Source organism: Barbus barbus (genome assembly GCF_936440315.1).
Source record: "Barbus barbus genome assembly, chromosome: 47".
Classification (NCBI taxonomy): Eukaryota; Metazoa; Chordata; class Actinopteri; order Cypriniformes; family Cyprinidae; genus Barbus; species Barbus barbus.
In genome coordinates this window covers 18422642-18439674 of record NC_136725.1, presented here as the reverse complement: position 1 = coordinate 18439674, position 17033 = coordinate 18422642, and the positions used below count along the sequence as shown (strand labels likewise).

Here is a 17033-nt window from a genome sequence, read left to right as displayed (position 1 = left end):
TAATGAGTGCCTGCAAAAAATCTTAAATTCAAATGCAGATGCGTATTATTTGCATTAGCAATACTACACATCAGATTCATCACTGAATACTATGAATATTTAAATAGTAGTTAAATAGTAAACCTCACATTTAATGGGATGTCCCTGTTTTCTGTATATAAATTAGAGTTGAGTCAGTGAAGGGAAGGAGAAAGCCAAACTGACAGCTTGAACATTGTACCACAGCTTCAAAGTGGTCTGTTGATGACAAATGGAGTGAATATCGGAGGCAGGCTACAAATGAATATATAAATAATTGTGAAAACTGCGCATCATGGAGGACAACAGTCAAGGAATACAGTATTGCTTTCCAAACAACAATATGTCTTGTTTCAAAGATATCAAACCTGAAGTGGAGTATGTTTTTTTGTTTATTTTCATTTCTTTAGCATCAGTTTTTACAGTGTTTCTGAATCTGCTGGTGATCATCTCCATCTCTCACTTCAAGCAGCTGCACACTCCAACCAACCTGCTCATTCTCTCTCTGGCTGTGGCCGACCTGATTGTGGGACTGATTGTTATACCGTTCATGGGTATCAGATTCATAGAATCATGCTGGTACTTTGGAGAGACATTTTGTTCTCTATTTTTATTCATTGTTTTTGTGGTTGTTTCAGCATCTCTTGGTAATTTAGTCTTTATATCTGTCGATCGTTACATTGCTGTGAGTGACCCTTTGAGATACACAGTAAGAGTCACGACTGATAAAGTTGTTTTTTGCATTATTATAAACTGGGTCTGTTCTAGCATATATTCTGTAATTATCTTACATGATACTATGTTCTACCCAGAGACACAAGACATTTGTTACGGAGACTGTAGAGTTTTTTTTAAAATCGAACATTTTATCACAGACCTCATAGTCACTTTTATTGCCCCTTCTTCTGTAATCATGTCTATATATATGAAAATGTTCTGTGTTGCAAAATATCAGGCCAAGGTTATAAATTCTGTCACAGGTGCCAGCGGATCACAAAGAAAGGCAGCAAAAACTTTGGGGATTGTGGTAATGGTTTACTTTATGTGTTGGATACCATACTATATAGTCATCCTTATCGAAGGAAATGACACAAAAGAATCGGTTGAATTTAATGTCACATGCTGGATTGTGTACATGAATTCCTGTATGAATCCACTTATCTATGCACTGTTTTATAAATGGTTTAGAATATCAGCTAAACACATTCTGACTCTAAACATTTTTAAACCATCATCAGAATATTTGAATCTTTTTCCAGAGGATAAATGATCAATTATATAAGTGATTCACATGGGTGCTCGCCTAATGGGCCATCAATGCATGTGTAATGTGATTGAGGCACATAAAAAAGAATGTGAGGAGATTAAAATATTGGGGGTTTTGATTATTTGTATTTTATTTACAACACAGTATAATCTAAATATACACAGTGAAGGTCAAAGACACATTATTGAACATACTGATCTAAACACTAAGTAACACACCATTGTGCCAAACTTTCTTAGACTCTAACATTCATAATGTTACAGTGTAAACACTCATACTAGCAGTCCCTTGGATCCGAGAGCCTCGACTGATGCGTAAGGTTTCCTTAAATTCACCACGACGACAACACTTTGTAGCATCTCACAACACCCCACAGCCTCCATGAAAACTGTTTTAACACATGCAAATTACAATATAATTTATAATTCAAGCATAGACTCGTAAACATGTTGAATTGCATAAGCATCATAATTGATTACGTCTCACATTCTGTCAAAATCGCAAATTAAATTACACAAACATCTTCAATATTTCATAACACAATTCATCTATACTTCCTATACTAGGAACATAATTACAGTATTTCAGATGGTCCCTCACACTTCTGCTATACAATTCTGATAAGAAAGACGCATGCTTTAGTTGTGTATATATGTATATGCAAGTGATTTCATATGTGGATGTGCGTGAACTTTTCAGTGCAAACGGAAGGCATTTCAGTGTAAAAGGAAGCAGCGGCACTTCCGGCGGGACATTTGAAAATGCTTAACGTGGCTTAATGCATTAAAACAGTGTTTTTAACAGATCAAACTCAATAAACACATTATTTATAAAGCACACGATGTATAGACAAGCAGATGAGTCCAGAATAAGAACGTAACGTGTTTAATTACACGTAAAGCGTTTTCCTCCCATAAGGAATACGCTTAACCTAGCTTAATGCGTTAAGACAGTGTTTTTAAAATGCCAAACTCAGTAAACACATTAATAAAATCAAACTATGTACAGTATAGTCTGATTTATTAATGATGTGTTTGAGTTTGGCGGTTTTGGGGAAAAAAAATTATATCGATAAAAAGTGGTTGCATATTGACATGAAAAAATATTTGAAAACGTGTATTGTAGCAGTAAATTTAAACTAGAGAAAGTTTTGAAGCGCTATATGTGCTTGATGGTTAAGGGACCGTCTGACAATTCCACCGACTGGCTCAAAACGTCCGATGTATTTTTAATTAATTACTTTTAAAACAACACATTGTCAAACTGTAAATCTTATATTACCTATATAGTGATTTACAGTGAGGTTTTTTTGTCAATATATCCCTTGTACACAATTATTTATACACTAAATGTAGCCTCAGTCCAATTTTGCACCCAGCGAGTTTATATGTGCGTTTGTTGTTGTGGGTGTATATGCATGGATCGTGTTTATATGTATTAGCGAGTGTCTATAGGTGTATGCAAGTTTATATATATATGCAAGTTATTCACAAGTGTATATGCATTCATTACTAACATAATATGTATTGATATGGATTTCATATATGTATTGTGACGAGTCGGCTGCCTCCACCCTTATCATCATCACCACCCCGTCCCGTATTCGCCGCCCTTCACCAGGCTCCCGACGGGAGTGGGTGTGTGAGAGAGGAGGGGCGCTGAAGCAGCCAGGGCTGGCGGCGTGTGATGAGGCGCACCTGATGTGAATAGAGCCTCATCACCGCCGCCGTTTAAATGCCGAGCGTGCCTCTCCTCGGGAGACCGGTCTCTTCCCCGTGCATGCACGCTGGTGTCCTCACGGGTCCAGGAAGGGAGCGTCGAGAAGGAAGACTGCCGCACCCGTTATGGCTGACGGGCCAGGATGCCGGGCCGTTTAATCCCCCAGAAGCTCCGGGGGCCAAGGAGTATGACGAAGCCGCTGGAAGAAGCCGCCTCCACTCGCTCCCGGACCCGAGAGGGGAGCGTGTGCGGCCACCGGACTCCGCCCCTTCCATGGACCCTTCCTTTCTGAGCACTACCGCAGCACGACGAGGACACCAGATCCCCTGTTTATTTTGGACACTTTTTCCCCATTGGACACTATTTTGTTTATTATTGTTTAATAAAAACCTCTCCGAGGCCTGACGCCACGCCCACTGTGTCTGTCGTTTGCTCCTCCCGCCACAGTGGTGGAGAATGCAGGCAGGCGGAGCTAGACAGCGCAGTTGGGCAACACCTGATGACGTCATCCCCTCTCACTTGCAAGAAGCCGTGGAGCCCGCATGGGGACGGAGGAACAACGGGGACAGCCTCCCAGCCACCAAAGGGGTAAGTGACGTTCTGTCTATTTGTCATTTTATCCTGTGGTTGGTTGAGGCTGTCGACTGATACCCGGTTTCTCTGTCCCGGTTCCGGCGCGGTGCGAGAGGGAGAGTTGCCCGGAGAGGAATTCCTGCCCCGCCCACTCCGACCGCTGGAGCCTGGCTGAGGAAGGTAGCACTCCTGCGTGGGCGGCGACCCTAGGACGGGGATGTCGCTTGGGGGGGGGGATGTGATGAGGCGGCTGCCTCCCCCCTTATCATCATCACCACCCCGTCCCGTATTCGCCGCCCTTCACCAGGCTCCCAATGGGAGTGGGTGTGTGAGAGAGGAGGGGCGCTGAAACAGCCAGGGCTGGCGGCGTGTGATGAGGCGCACCTGATGTGAATAGAGCCCCATCACCGCCGCCGTTTAAATGCCGAGCGCACCTCTCCTCGGGAGACCGGTCTCTTCCCCGTGCATGCACGCTGGTGTCCTCGCGGGTCCAGGAAGGGAGCGTCGAGAAGGAAGACTGCCGCACCCGTTACGGCTGACGGGCCAGGATGCCAGGCCGTTTAATCCCCCAGAAGCTCCTGGGGCCAAGGAGCAGGACGAAGCCGCTGGAAGAAGCCGCCGCCACTCGCTCCCGGACCCGAGAGGGGAGCGCGTGCGGCCACCGGACTCCGCCCCTTCCCTGGACCCTTCCTTTCTGAGCACTACCGCAGCACGACGAGGACACCAGATCCCCTGTTTATTTTGGACACTTTTTCCCCTTGGACACTATTTTGTTTATTATTGTTTAATAAAAACCTCTTCGAGGCCTGACGCCACGCCCACTGTGTCTGTCGTTTGCTCCTCCCGCCACAGTATTTTGAACATCCAATAGTATACATGTATATGCAAGTAATATATAGGTGTATATGCACGTGTGTTATGTATGCATTGATAAGCGAAGTTTGATTTAAATCCTACGTGGCGCCTCATATTGCGAGTTGTTCTTCTCAGCACTAAAGCAGAAATCACTGCCGCCAAGATGACGTGCATGCGCAGGAAGGACCTCAACTTGAAACAACTCAGTTTTTTCTAATGGACATCAGTTACTCTAGACTAGCAGTGTAATCTTATTTACCAGTTCTATTGATCAATGTTATATATATATATATATATATATATATATATGCAACTATCAAATCTGTATACTGTCGTACCTGTTATGCTTTACATTTGTTTTAAGCAGTCTTGTATGTATCTTTATTGTATGGAATACATCAGATACGATGGACTGAACAGTATTTAGGTTTAATATATTAGCTGCATTGTTGTATCATCAATTTCATATTGTCATCTGCTTGTTAAGGGTATAAATTGATGAGAATGTTCATGAACATTCTGGAAATCTTTTTATGTTTGTAAAGAGTGTGAGATTTGAGTGTCACTGTGTCAGTTGTAAATGCCACACTCGTCTTTTGGGGCTGTAGCGTGTGAATTGATCATATTTGCTTATTTCTTCTAGTGTGATGGAAAGTGTTTAAAGTTGCTCATGTTTATAGCCAGTTATTGCTATGCAAAATGTAATGTGCCTAACTCTTATTATATGCATATGCTTTCATTATTGATTCATAAATACACTGTATAAACTGATGGAAGCCGTCGCAGCAGCACTCTTCTTTAACTTTATTATACTTCTTGCCACATAAACATAAGAAGTGCTAGGAATACAAAGTTTCAGACAACTTTCAGCAAGATGCAGTTAAGCGTTAAGTGCTTATGGGAAAGATTAGTTTTAAGCTATTTGTTGAATATAGTCAGGGATTTGGCTGTTGGGGATGGGGTTGGGAAGATCATGCCACCAGGAGGGGACAGTGAACGAAAATGTTTGAAAACTGACCTCTCTGACCTTTCTGGATGGAATGTAGACTGGTAAGATTGAGGTGAAGTAGGAAGGTGTGGATTCGATGGCCATTCTGTATGCAAGCATCAATGTTTTCAACTTGATGTGAGCTGTAATTGGTAGCCATTACAGGGATGTGATGTGGGCTCAATGAAGACTAGTCGTCATGCTGCTGTATAGGTATATTAGACATCTGACTGCCTCAGTAATGATTCATGTTCATTTACAATGTAAGTGAAAGGTGACAGTGATCATGAATGAATGTTTAAAAATTACATACACGTTTGGAAAAACACAAATGTAAGTAAATGATGACCATTTTCAAAAGTTTGGTATAATATTTTTGAGATATAATATAGTAAATCGGAATAAGGCTTATTCTTGTGAGCATCAAATAAATGCTTCATAATAATCAGTAACATTTATTTAAAATCCTTCCCACCATGTCTAGACACTGCATTTTAGCAAAGATGATTAAATAGCGTTGTGGTAGCACAACCAGTGTTGCCAATTTAGCAATTTTGTAGCTAGATTTAGCAACTTCCCCACCCCTTTTGAGACTTTTTTCAAACGTTTAGGGACAAATATAGCAACTTCTTGGACAAACCTTATCTAAGTTCTCATCTTGCCCACTGATCTATATTAATCTTTATATAGATCAGTAAATTTGCCATTATGATGTCATTTAGCTACCAGTTTTAGCTACTTTCAATTGAAAGCAGTTGGCAACACTGACCAAAACAGTTCACCCCAAAATGAAACTTACCCCATTATTTACTCACCCTCAATATTCTCAGAAAAATGATTACAGGAATCTCATTTTTCATGGTATCGTCTTCAAATTTGAAATATAAACTCATGAGACATATGACTTTCAACCCATTACTTTTCTGGATTGCTCCAGGATTGATATCATGTATTTGTATATGAAAAAAATAAATAAATAAAAACATTCAGTGCGGTAAAACATTTTTCAAGGCACTTCAGTGTCTATACATTTTTATCTTTTTGAGCATTATCAACTCTGGATGATGGATAGTAAAGCCTAGTGTGTCTTCTTTCCAAAGATACCTAAATTGTGTGTGTAGCACATTATTGTCAGGAACTGTTACTATTTTAATTTAGGTAGGTCATTTTCAGCTGCGAGGCCCAAAATGGGGGTTGCTAGCTAACAGGTTAAAAACGCATCTTTTTTTGTGCTTTTAATTCTCTGTAATGCGTATGTGCTTACTTGCTTTTACTCTTATTTATTTTCTTTTTTACTTTTGTACAGCACTTTGGCCAACTAAGGTTGAATTTAAATGTGCTTTAGAAATAAAATTGAAATTTAATAAAATTTTTAGAGTGTATATATTTCATTGTTTATTGAAACAAATTAATAAAAGTGCTATCAATATTTCTATTACTTTGTCCACATATTGGATTTCCTTTTTCACCGTGTACTCTAGTATTGCCATAACTGTGAAGTATACATGTCATGGTGCCTTGGAAAACAAAAAGGCCTATAAGGCATTATCTGACAGCCTCATTCACCATTCACATTCATTTAATCTTTTTATGTTCAATGTAAGTGAAAGGCAACGGACCCCATGATGTAGTGTTCAAAAATTACATACAAGTTTGGAACAAAACAACGGTGAGTAAATGATAACCATTAACCAAACCAAGTTTGGTTGCACTTTTTTTGGGAATTGGTCTCAGAAGTTGTGGTCTCTAAAAATAAATAAAATAAAAATCCCCACTAGAAATCATTAAGTAAATTCTGTAAAAATGTCAATCAGAGAGGATGCTGGCTGAAATATTCTAAGTGTTAGAATGTGTTTAACTGATATTTTAAACCAGCGGTAAAATAAAGCATAGACAATAGGATTCAGACCTGAGTTTATATGGAAGGTCCATGTTAGAAATGTTAGTGTAGTGGAAGAGATTGCTGTGGTTTTTGTTAGAGAACAGATGTAGAATGGAATCCAGCAAAGCAAATAAGCTGTCACAATGATTCCTAATGTCAGTGCAGCTTTGCTCTCAGTTTTCCTCCTCACTGAAACATCCATTACACATTTTACACCATTCATTTGAGAGTTAATAACTTTCACTTGCCGTTGTACAACATAAAATATTCTCAAATATGCAGTGATGATCACAGTACATGGAAATAAAAAGGAAACGATCAAATCTATGTATCTCCAAGCAGGTGTAATCAAAACAATACACTGGCCATAACACAGTGTTGTGTCTGACATATTAAAATATCCGTTACTTATTACAAACCAAATAATGTAAACTGAACAGCAAAACCAGCAGAGACAGATGCTTATTAAAGTTTTAGTTGTGGTCATTTTCTGTGGGTACAGTAAAGGATGACAAACAGCCATATAACGGTCCATGGCAATTAATACCAAATTACTAAGAGATATAATAAGGAGCAACCTAACGATGATCACAAACAGTCCACAGTAAGTGTCTCCGAAGTACCAACATGTTTCAATTTGCTTGATTCCCTCTATGGGTATCACAATAAGTCCAACGAGCATGTCGGCCACAGCTAGAGAGAGAATAATCAGGTTGGTTGGAGTGTGAAGCTTCTTGAAGTGAGAGATGGAGATGATCACCAGCAGATTCAGAAACACAGTCCATGCTGACAGCAATAATACAAACATATAGGTGATATTATGTTCAAAACTGGAGCGTTTTCCCTTGATGCATGATGAGTTGATGGTAGGAAAGCAGTATCGAATCTCATGATCGTCTGTCTCATTAGCCATGAGTGAGTCTCCTCCTGTTAGGAATTTGATGTGCTCTCCTTACTGTGCTTTCATTTATAGTGTCTAGATCACACTGACCAACCCATCTACCACCCTCTCTGATGCTGAATAATTATATCATATTTTCTTCCCCCAACTTTTGATATGGTGAATACACAGTCTAAGATTGATTCCTTTCTGAAATATAATATAGTAAATCAGAATAGCATTTATTCTTGTGAGCATCAAATAAATGCTTTAGAATAATTAGTAACGTTTATTTAAAATACCCTCTCTCCATGTCTAAGCTATTTGTGTAATATAGCAAAAATGATGCCAAGTAAAGTCAAACAGAGTTGTGTAACCACAAACAGTTAATCTGTAAATTGTAACATGAAGTTACAAAGTAGTCTGACAGCTTTTATGAAGAAATTGATATGTAATATTAGTTTTGACCTAAATGTCCCTCCTTCCAAAACTGGGGGGAGATAAAAATGTGAAGCAAATAAGAGTTCTTTTTTTTTTTTTTTTTTTTTTTGTGGATGTATGAGTTAATTTCTCATCAAGATGCAGGTATTGGTTGTTTGCTGTGAACATCACAGTTACATGTTTGTTTGTGTTTGGTTAATTAATAACACTGCTTACACTGCCCTCTCCTTTTCCCTGCACAACAGGACAAACTATTTAAGTGTAACGCATATTTGGTCAATGCTAAACATTCTCATTTATAAGTTATATATAATATCACTTAAAAATTATGACAAAATTTATGGTAGTTATTAAGATTGTTAAGAATGTTGTAAAAAATATATACACAACCCAATTTCCGGAAATTTAGGGACGTTTTTAAAAAATTTGAATAAAGTGAAAACCTAAAAGACTTTCAAATCACATGAGCCAATATTTTATAAGAAATTTTAAATTTTAAAATATTATGCACAAAATGAGCTCATTTCAAATTTGCTGCCTGCTACAGGTCTCAAAGTAGTTGGGACGGGGGCATGTTTACCATGGTGTAGCATCTCCTCTTCTTTTCAAAACAGTTTGAAGACGTATGGGCATCAAGGTTATGAGTTCCTGGAGTTTTGGTGTTGGAATTTGGTCCCATTCTTGCCTGATATAGGTTTCCAGCTGCTGAGGAGTTCGTGATTGTATTTTTCATTTAATGATGTGCCAAATATTCTCTATAGGTGAAAGATCCGGCAGGCCAATTCAGCACCCGGACTCTTCTACTACGAAGCCATGCTGTTGTAATAGCTGCAGTATGTGGTTTTGCATTGTCCTGCTGAAATGCACGTCATCTGGAGGGGAGCATATGTTGCTCTAAAACCTTTATATACCTTTCAGCATTCATAGTGCCTTCAAAAACATGCTAGCTGCCCATACCGTATGCACTTATGCACTCCCATACCATCAGAGATGCTGGCTTTTGAACTGAATGCTGATGACACGCTGGAAGGTCTCCCTCATCTTTAGCCCAGAGGACACGGCGTCCGTGATTTCCAACAAGAATATCAAATTTGGACTCGTCTGACCATAGAACACTTTTCCACTTTGAAACAGTCCATTTTAAATTAGCCTTGGCCCACAGGACACGACAGCGCTGCTTGGCCATGTTCACAGATTGCTTCTTTTTGCATGATAGAGTTTTAGTTGGCATCTGCAGATGGCATGGCAGTTTGTGTTTACCTACAGTGGTCTCTGGTAGTATTCCTAGTCCCATTTAGTAATGTCAATGACAGAATCATGCCGATGAGTGATGCAGTGTCATCTGAGTGCCCGAAGACCACGGGCATCCAACAAAGTTCTTCGGGCTTGTCCCTTATGCACAGAGATTTCTCCAGTTTCTCTGAAACTTTTGATGATTTTATGCACTATAGATGATGAGATTCGCAAAGCCTTTGCAATTTGACGTTGAGGAACGTTGTTTTTAAAGTATTCCACAATCAATACCAGCATGACAATCCAATCCGTCGACATGCACAGGGTTAATCCAATAGACAAAGACGAGTAGGCAAGCAAAAGGTCCAAACACAAACATCGAGTTAGTCAGGCAGTCAAAGCAGAGGGGAAAATCCAGAATGTTCGTAGTCAGGTCAACAGGCAGAATCATACACAGAATAGGCAAACAGGATACTAGAGAAACACTTGGTAAGGCAGGAATACTGGCAATACTTCGCACAGGCCCAAAAGGCTAGCATGCTTATGAATGCTACGAACAGGAAATGACTAGAGAAGCAGAGGGAGGGGAGTACAGTCAGTATTCGGGTGAGGGTTTTATTCACAATAGAACATTGTTACGAGGTCCGACAAAAGCTGCACCACCACAGCCAATTTTCGACCCGCACAATTCAACTAAACACACTGGGATTTATTACAATCAAGGAGCACCTTAACCCCGCCATAATAAGGTGCCCGGAGTCTCATCTCCCGCTTCATCAATTAAACAATATAATAAGCCATCGGAACCCAGAAGTATAACCAGAAAAGTGTTTATTAATTACATAAACTTAGGAGACAAAACAAAATAATATAAGCTGAGAGCTTCGGGAGAGGGAATAGCCAAAATAACAAACCAAACTCAAACTATCTACCGTTTTATACCTCTTTCCTTCCCAAGAATAAAGAATAAAATAAACAACATAGTCTTACCTCCCTGCTAGCCTCAAAACAGGAGAAAACGGAAGGAAAACAAATAAAAGGCACCCACCTCCCTACATACGTCTCCTTTTGTTACACAGGTGATTCAACAAATTCTCACATTATGAATATAAGACAGGTTTCGAATAGCATCTAAGATGCAACAAATCTTAGAAGAGACTTAAAACAACCACGAAGCCGGGAGAGAGGAGAGCTCGTCGAGGAAACATCCAAACATGCTTAAATCCAAGCCGCCATGCCACTTCTGACGTCATCGTAATGCCGTGCACCTGTACGCGCTCTAACAAGCGCCGCTAGGAGAGGAAGAGAGAGAGAACCACAACAATAACAAAACCACATGCACAAACACAACGGGGGAAGAAAAAAAACAACATTCATCAAAATCATTAAATTAAACAACGTAACATTTCTCCCCACTAAAGAAAGAGACAAATTTATTTTGTCTCGTCTATTTCAAAATGGCATTTTCAGGACCAACTGCTCTGGACAGCGCATCAGAGAATACCATCTCCGAGCCACGTTTGTGAACGATCTCAAGATTATATTCTTGAATGACCAGGGACCAGCGCATTAATCGTTGATTTAAATTTTGCATACGGGACAGAAATACCAACGGGTTATGGTCTGTATATACTTTTACAGGAAAAGGGTTAGCACTTAAATAAACATCAAAGTGTCGCAGGGCTAACAATAAAGCTAGAGCCTCTTTTTCCACAGTACTATATCGACGTTGACTGTCACTAAATTTTTTTGAAAAGTAACAGACTGGTAATTCCAGATTAGTTTCTGATATCTGTAATAATACAGCTCCCGCAGCAACCCCACTTGCATCCACCTCAAGCAAAAAGGCTTTAGAAAAGTCTGGCGCAGCCAAAATCGGAGCTTTGCACAGAAGATCTTTTGCCCCATTAAAAGCATTTTCACATTCTGGTGACCAGACAAACTTTCGACACGATTTTAAAAGATCTGTCAATGGCGCCACCAGTGTTGCAAAATTATGACAGAATCCACGATAATAACCCGTCATTCCCAAGAAGCGGCGTAACTCTCGGCGATTAGAGGGTCGGGGCAACTCTGTGATGGCGATTATCTTTGCATTAACTGGTTTCACTTGCCCTTGACCTACTTGTTTTCCAAGATATGTAATAGTGGCTTTAGCAAATTCGCATTTTGCCAAATTCACAGTCAACACTGCACTGGCCAAACGAGCAAACACGATCTCTAATGACTTCATATGTTCCTCCCATGTAGGGGAATAGATAACAATGTCATCTAGATATGCTTCACAGTCCGGTACATCCTGCAACACTAAACGCATTAGGCGTTGAAAAGTTGAGGGGGCGTTTCGCATGCCGAACGCCATAACAGAATATTGACCAAAAAAGTCAGGCGTTACAAAGGCAGATATTTCAGCAGCTCGCTGCGTCAATGGCACTTGCCAATATCCTTTAAGAAGATCGAGTTTTGTTACAAACTTCGCTGGGCCGACCTTATCGATGCAATCATCAATCCTGGGGAGTGGAAACGAGTCAGGTTTTGTAACAGCATTGATCTTTCTATAATCTGTACAAAAACGAAATGACCCGTCCGATTTTGGTACCAGCACACAAGGCGAACTCCAAGCACTCTGGCTCGACACCGCCAACCCATTCTGTAACATATACTTGATTTCAGATTTCATGATCTCTCTTTTTACAGGATTTACTCGATAAGGATGTTGCATAATCGGACTTGCGTTCCCCACATCAATATCATGAAATAAAACATTGGTTTGCGATGGAACATCAGAGAAAATAGTAGCAAATTTCTCAATCAAAGCTATAACATCGGCACGTTGTAGCTCGGACATGTACTTTAGGTATGAACCCAAATTCTGCAAAATTTTAGAATTTTGCAGACTTCCCGTGGGAACGGAGACAGATTCCACACTATCCTCCTCAATTTCCTTTAGTGCTGAAACTACAGCTACGGGAACTGACACGGTTTCAGTTTCAACGACCGACTTATTTCCTTTCTCTCTTTCATGATACTGTTTTAACATATTAATATGGCATGTACGCAGATCTCTTCTGCGCTCAGGTGTACGAATCACATAAGTGGTATCATTCAACTTTCTCTCCACAACATACGGTCCGGTGAATCTATTTTGCAGTGCTGAACCAGGGACGGGTAGTAAAGCCAACACCAACTCTCCAGACTTAAAAGAGCGTTGAACAGCTCGTTGATCATACAGAGCTTTCATTACTGCCTGAGCCGAAGTCAAATTTGTTCTGGCTAAATTACGTACATGCTTCAAGCGCTTGCGAAAAGTATCGACATACTCGGCAACAGACCTTGCCATAGGTTTAGTAACCAGCAGTTGCTCACTTAAGAGCTTTAAAGGTCCACGGACAATATGTCCAAAAACCAGCTCCGCGGGACTAAACCCAAGAGAATCTTGCACGGACTCTCTAATAGCGAACATAAGCAAAGGAAGACCTTCTGCCCAGTCTCGTCCAGAATCCAAACAATGTGTTTTTAACATAGTTTTAAGTGTTTGATGAAACCTTTCCAACGCTCCTTGCGATTGAGGATGGAAAGCGCTCGAAGTGACATGTTTCACTGCAAGATCGTCCATTACCTGGTTGAACATTTTTGACGTGAAATTAGTTCCACGATCTGTTTGTATCACTCGTGGCAATCCAAAATAGGAACAGAACTTTATAAGTTCTTTAATCACTGTTTTGGCCTTCAGATTGCGTAAGGGCACAGCCTCCGGAAAACGCGTCGCTGAACACATGAAGGAAAGAATATATTGGTATCCCTCCCGTGATTTGGGCAGCGGACCCACACAATCCAAAATTAACCTTTCGAACGGTTCCCCCATTACTGGTATAGGGCATAAGGGAACCGGTCGAACGACCTGGTTAGGTTTACCTACCAGCTGACATTCACGGCACGACCGACAATAATTCGCAACACTTGTTCGCAATCCAGGCCAGTAAAAATACTGAGACACACGTTGGACAGTTTTATTAACTCCTAAATGACCACCCATTATATGATCATGAGCTAACTTTAAAACCGCCGTTCGAACTACGGAAGGTAATACAATCTGATACCTAGGGGCCAAATTAGCTTTCTCATTTGCCACCAAATTCCACTTGCGCATTAAAACGTCGTCGTCCCAATAATAACCGGTCCTGACTCCATCTAACTTACTTTTGTCAGATACTGCTACATCTACACAGGTTGCTAAGGAGGAGTCAGTTTTCTGAGCAGCCGCAAGTTCTGCTCGACCTAACCGAACGATCGGAACTTCAACACCAGCATCCTTATCCAGCTTAACTGCACTGTCCACGGATAATGCAAATTCGGTAGGACTCGAACGTACAAGAAATGAGTCGGACAAATCTACCTGATCTTCATATTCACGCATCTGAGAACGTGTCACAGCACAGATGGGAAACACGTCCGGATACTGCAAAGATATTTTCGAATCACACACTGGAATTGTAGTCACAATTGGGGAAGGAAAAACTTTACCTCCCGCTAGATCATTACCGAGGACGACATCAACATCATCCACCGGAAGTTTTTCACAAACTCCCACATTCACCATACCCGTAACCAAATCCGTTTTCAAATAAACAGAATGAATTGGAAGTTTAACACAACCTAACTCTATACCACGAACGAGAACGTCCATTCCAGTGTACGTATCAGCCGAGAGTGGCAAAACTCCTTTCCTAATAAGGGATTGCCCCGAGCCAGTATCCCGCAGAACGGAAACGTACTGGTCACTTCCACTATCCGAGAGAGATATCGCTCCTCGTGTCAGAAACGGGTTAAAGCCGGATAACTCCAACTTAGTTTCTAACTTTTCTTCTCTCGGAAGAACTACTACATGCGCTATTTTTTTTACTCTCGACGCATTCTTTTGTTTCCACAACTTACAGTCAGCTATCAGATGGTCAGATTCAAGACAATAGAAACAAGAACGCGTTCTATCCGTACCTCTTTCTGGACTTTTTGGAACACTTTTTGTCCGCGTCTCCGATTTTTGCACATTTGAGAACACGAAAGTTTTATTTGGTACCGCTTTTACATTTGAATACGAACGTGTCACAAAAATGTTTTTATGAGTTAGCACATACTCATCAGCCATAACGGCTGCGTCCGCCAAAGATGTAACCTTTTGTTCGTTCAGATGCACTACTAAACTCTCGTGAAGACAGTTCTTAAAATCTTCCAACAGAATTAATTCCTGCAGACCCTCGAAAGTATTCACTTTTGACGCAGCACACCATTTCTCTAACATGTTTCTCTTGTCTCTTGCAAATTCGAGAAAAGTGTGTTTGTCAGATTTACTATAACCTCGAAATTTCTGCCTATAGGCCTCAGGCACCAGTTCATAAGCCCTGAGTACCGCAGTCTTTACTAGGTCATAATCCAGAGAATCCTCGATAGGCATCGCTGCACAGACTTCTTGAGCCTTACCGACTAGATTACTCTGCAACATAAGTGCCCACATATCCCTCGGCCATCTTAATTTCCCAGCTACACGCTCAAAAGCTGTGAAATAAGCGTCGACCTCCGTTTCCCTAAACGATGGGACTAATCGAATACATCGACCTGGATCAAATTGATCAGAGTTATTAGCACCAACAGGTTGAACATTATGAGCACCCTCATCACGCTCTTCCTGCTTCGTAACACGATGCAACTCCATCTCTCTTAAATGCAGCAAACGATTTTTATGCTCTTGCTGCTTAATTTGGAGTTCTAACTCTTTCAATTTTAATGCAACCATCGGGTCACTTTCCCGTTCAGGGGAGACAGACTTTAACCTTCCACTCGGTTCTTCCATCTCCTCCGCAACCTCACTCACGATCGGGGGTTCCTCTGGCAAAATGCCAAGAGCTATCATTTCAGAAAGTAGATCAGATTTAATCACTTGTTTCTTTACATTCGGCACAACTTGAATTTTTAAAGCATCTGCCAACTGTAAAAGATCTTTCTTTCTAAATTTATCTAGCTGTTTAGCAGTTGGATTACCAAGAAAAGCCTCAACATTCACTTCCATACCAAAAAAAAAATTAGGCTTGTTCCCAACTACCCCTGTACACAAAAAAAGGACAGTTAATAAAAACTGTACTTACCACTTTTCAAAATTAGAGAAAAAAAAAAAAAAAGTACAAATTATATAAACACAATAGTGTATAGTTATTCTCCTTTTTTTTTTTTTTTTTTTTTCAACCCCAATATAGGCTACATCACTTTGGCTCACTAAAAAAAACAACTAAAAAAAAAAGAACGAACGAGCCCCCATTTGTTACGAGGTCCGACAAAAGCTGCACCACCACGGCCAATTTTCGACCCGCACAATTCAACTAAACACACGGGGATTTATTACAATCAAGGAGCACCTTAACCCCGCCATAATAAGGTGCCCGGAGTCTCATCTCCCGCTTCATCAATTAAACAATATAATAAGCCATCGGAACCCAGAAGTATAACCAGAAAAGTGTTTATTAATTACATAAACTTAGGAGACAAAACAAAATAATATAAGCTGAGAGCTTCGGGAGAGGGAATAGCCAAAATAACAAACCAAACTCAAACTATCTACCGTTTTATACCTCTTTCCTTCCCAAGAATAAAGAATAAAATAAACAACATAGTCTTACCTCCCTGCTAGCCTCAAAACAGGAGAAAACGGAAGGAAAACAAATAAAAGGCACCCACCTCCCTACATACGTCTCCTTTTGTTACACAGGTGATTCAACAAATTCTCACATTATGAATATAAGCCAGGTTTCGAATAGCGTCTAAGATGCAACAAATCTTAGAAGAGACTTAAAACAACCACGAAGCCGGGAGAGAGGAGAGCTCGTCGAGGAAACATCCAAACATGCTTAAATCCAAGCCGCCATGTCCCTTCTGACGTCATCGTAATGCCGTGCACCTGTACGCGCTCTAACAAGCGCCGCTAGGAGAGGAAGAGAGAGAGAACCACAACAATAACAAAACCACATGCACAAACACAACGGGGGAAGAAAAAAAAACAACATTCATCAAAATCATTAAATTAAACAACGTAACATTAACATAAATGTTATGTTAATAGGAGAAATTTTACACTTTTATCCACTAAATAAGCTAATTTCCAAATTGATGCCTGCTAAAGGTCTCAAAA

The 17033-nt window shown here is 40.3% G+C and overlaps 2 protein-coding genes across 2 annotated transcripts; one reads left to right on the top strand and one right to left on the bottom strand.

Moving 5' to 3' along the window:
- Positions 1–313: 313 nt before the first annotated feature.
- Positions 314–1288, top strand: LOC306866147 (trace amine-associated receptor 13c-like; the record flags this gene model as incomplete). Its single annotated transcript, XM_079411201.1, has 1 exon — positions 314–1288. One exon carries the CDS (start codon positions 314–316, stop codon positions 1286–1288), a length of 975 nt encoding a protein of 324 aa, XP_079267327.1.
- A 5916-nt stretch (positions 1289–7204) lies between these two features.
- Positions 7205–8230, bottom strand: LOC306866238 (trace amine-associated receptor 13c-like; the record flags this gene model as incomplete). The annotated part of the gene is made up of 1 exon (XM_079411336.1): positions 7205–8230. Exon 1 carries the CDS (start codon positions 8213–8215, stop codon positions 7205–7207), a length of 1011 nt encoding a protein of 336 aa, XP_079267462.1. The 5' UTR covers positions 8216–8230.
- Positions 8231–17033: the final 8803 nt, after the last annotated feature.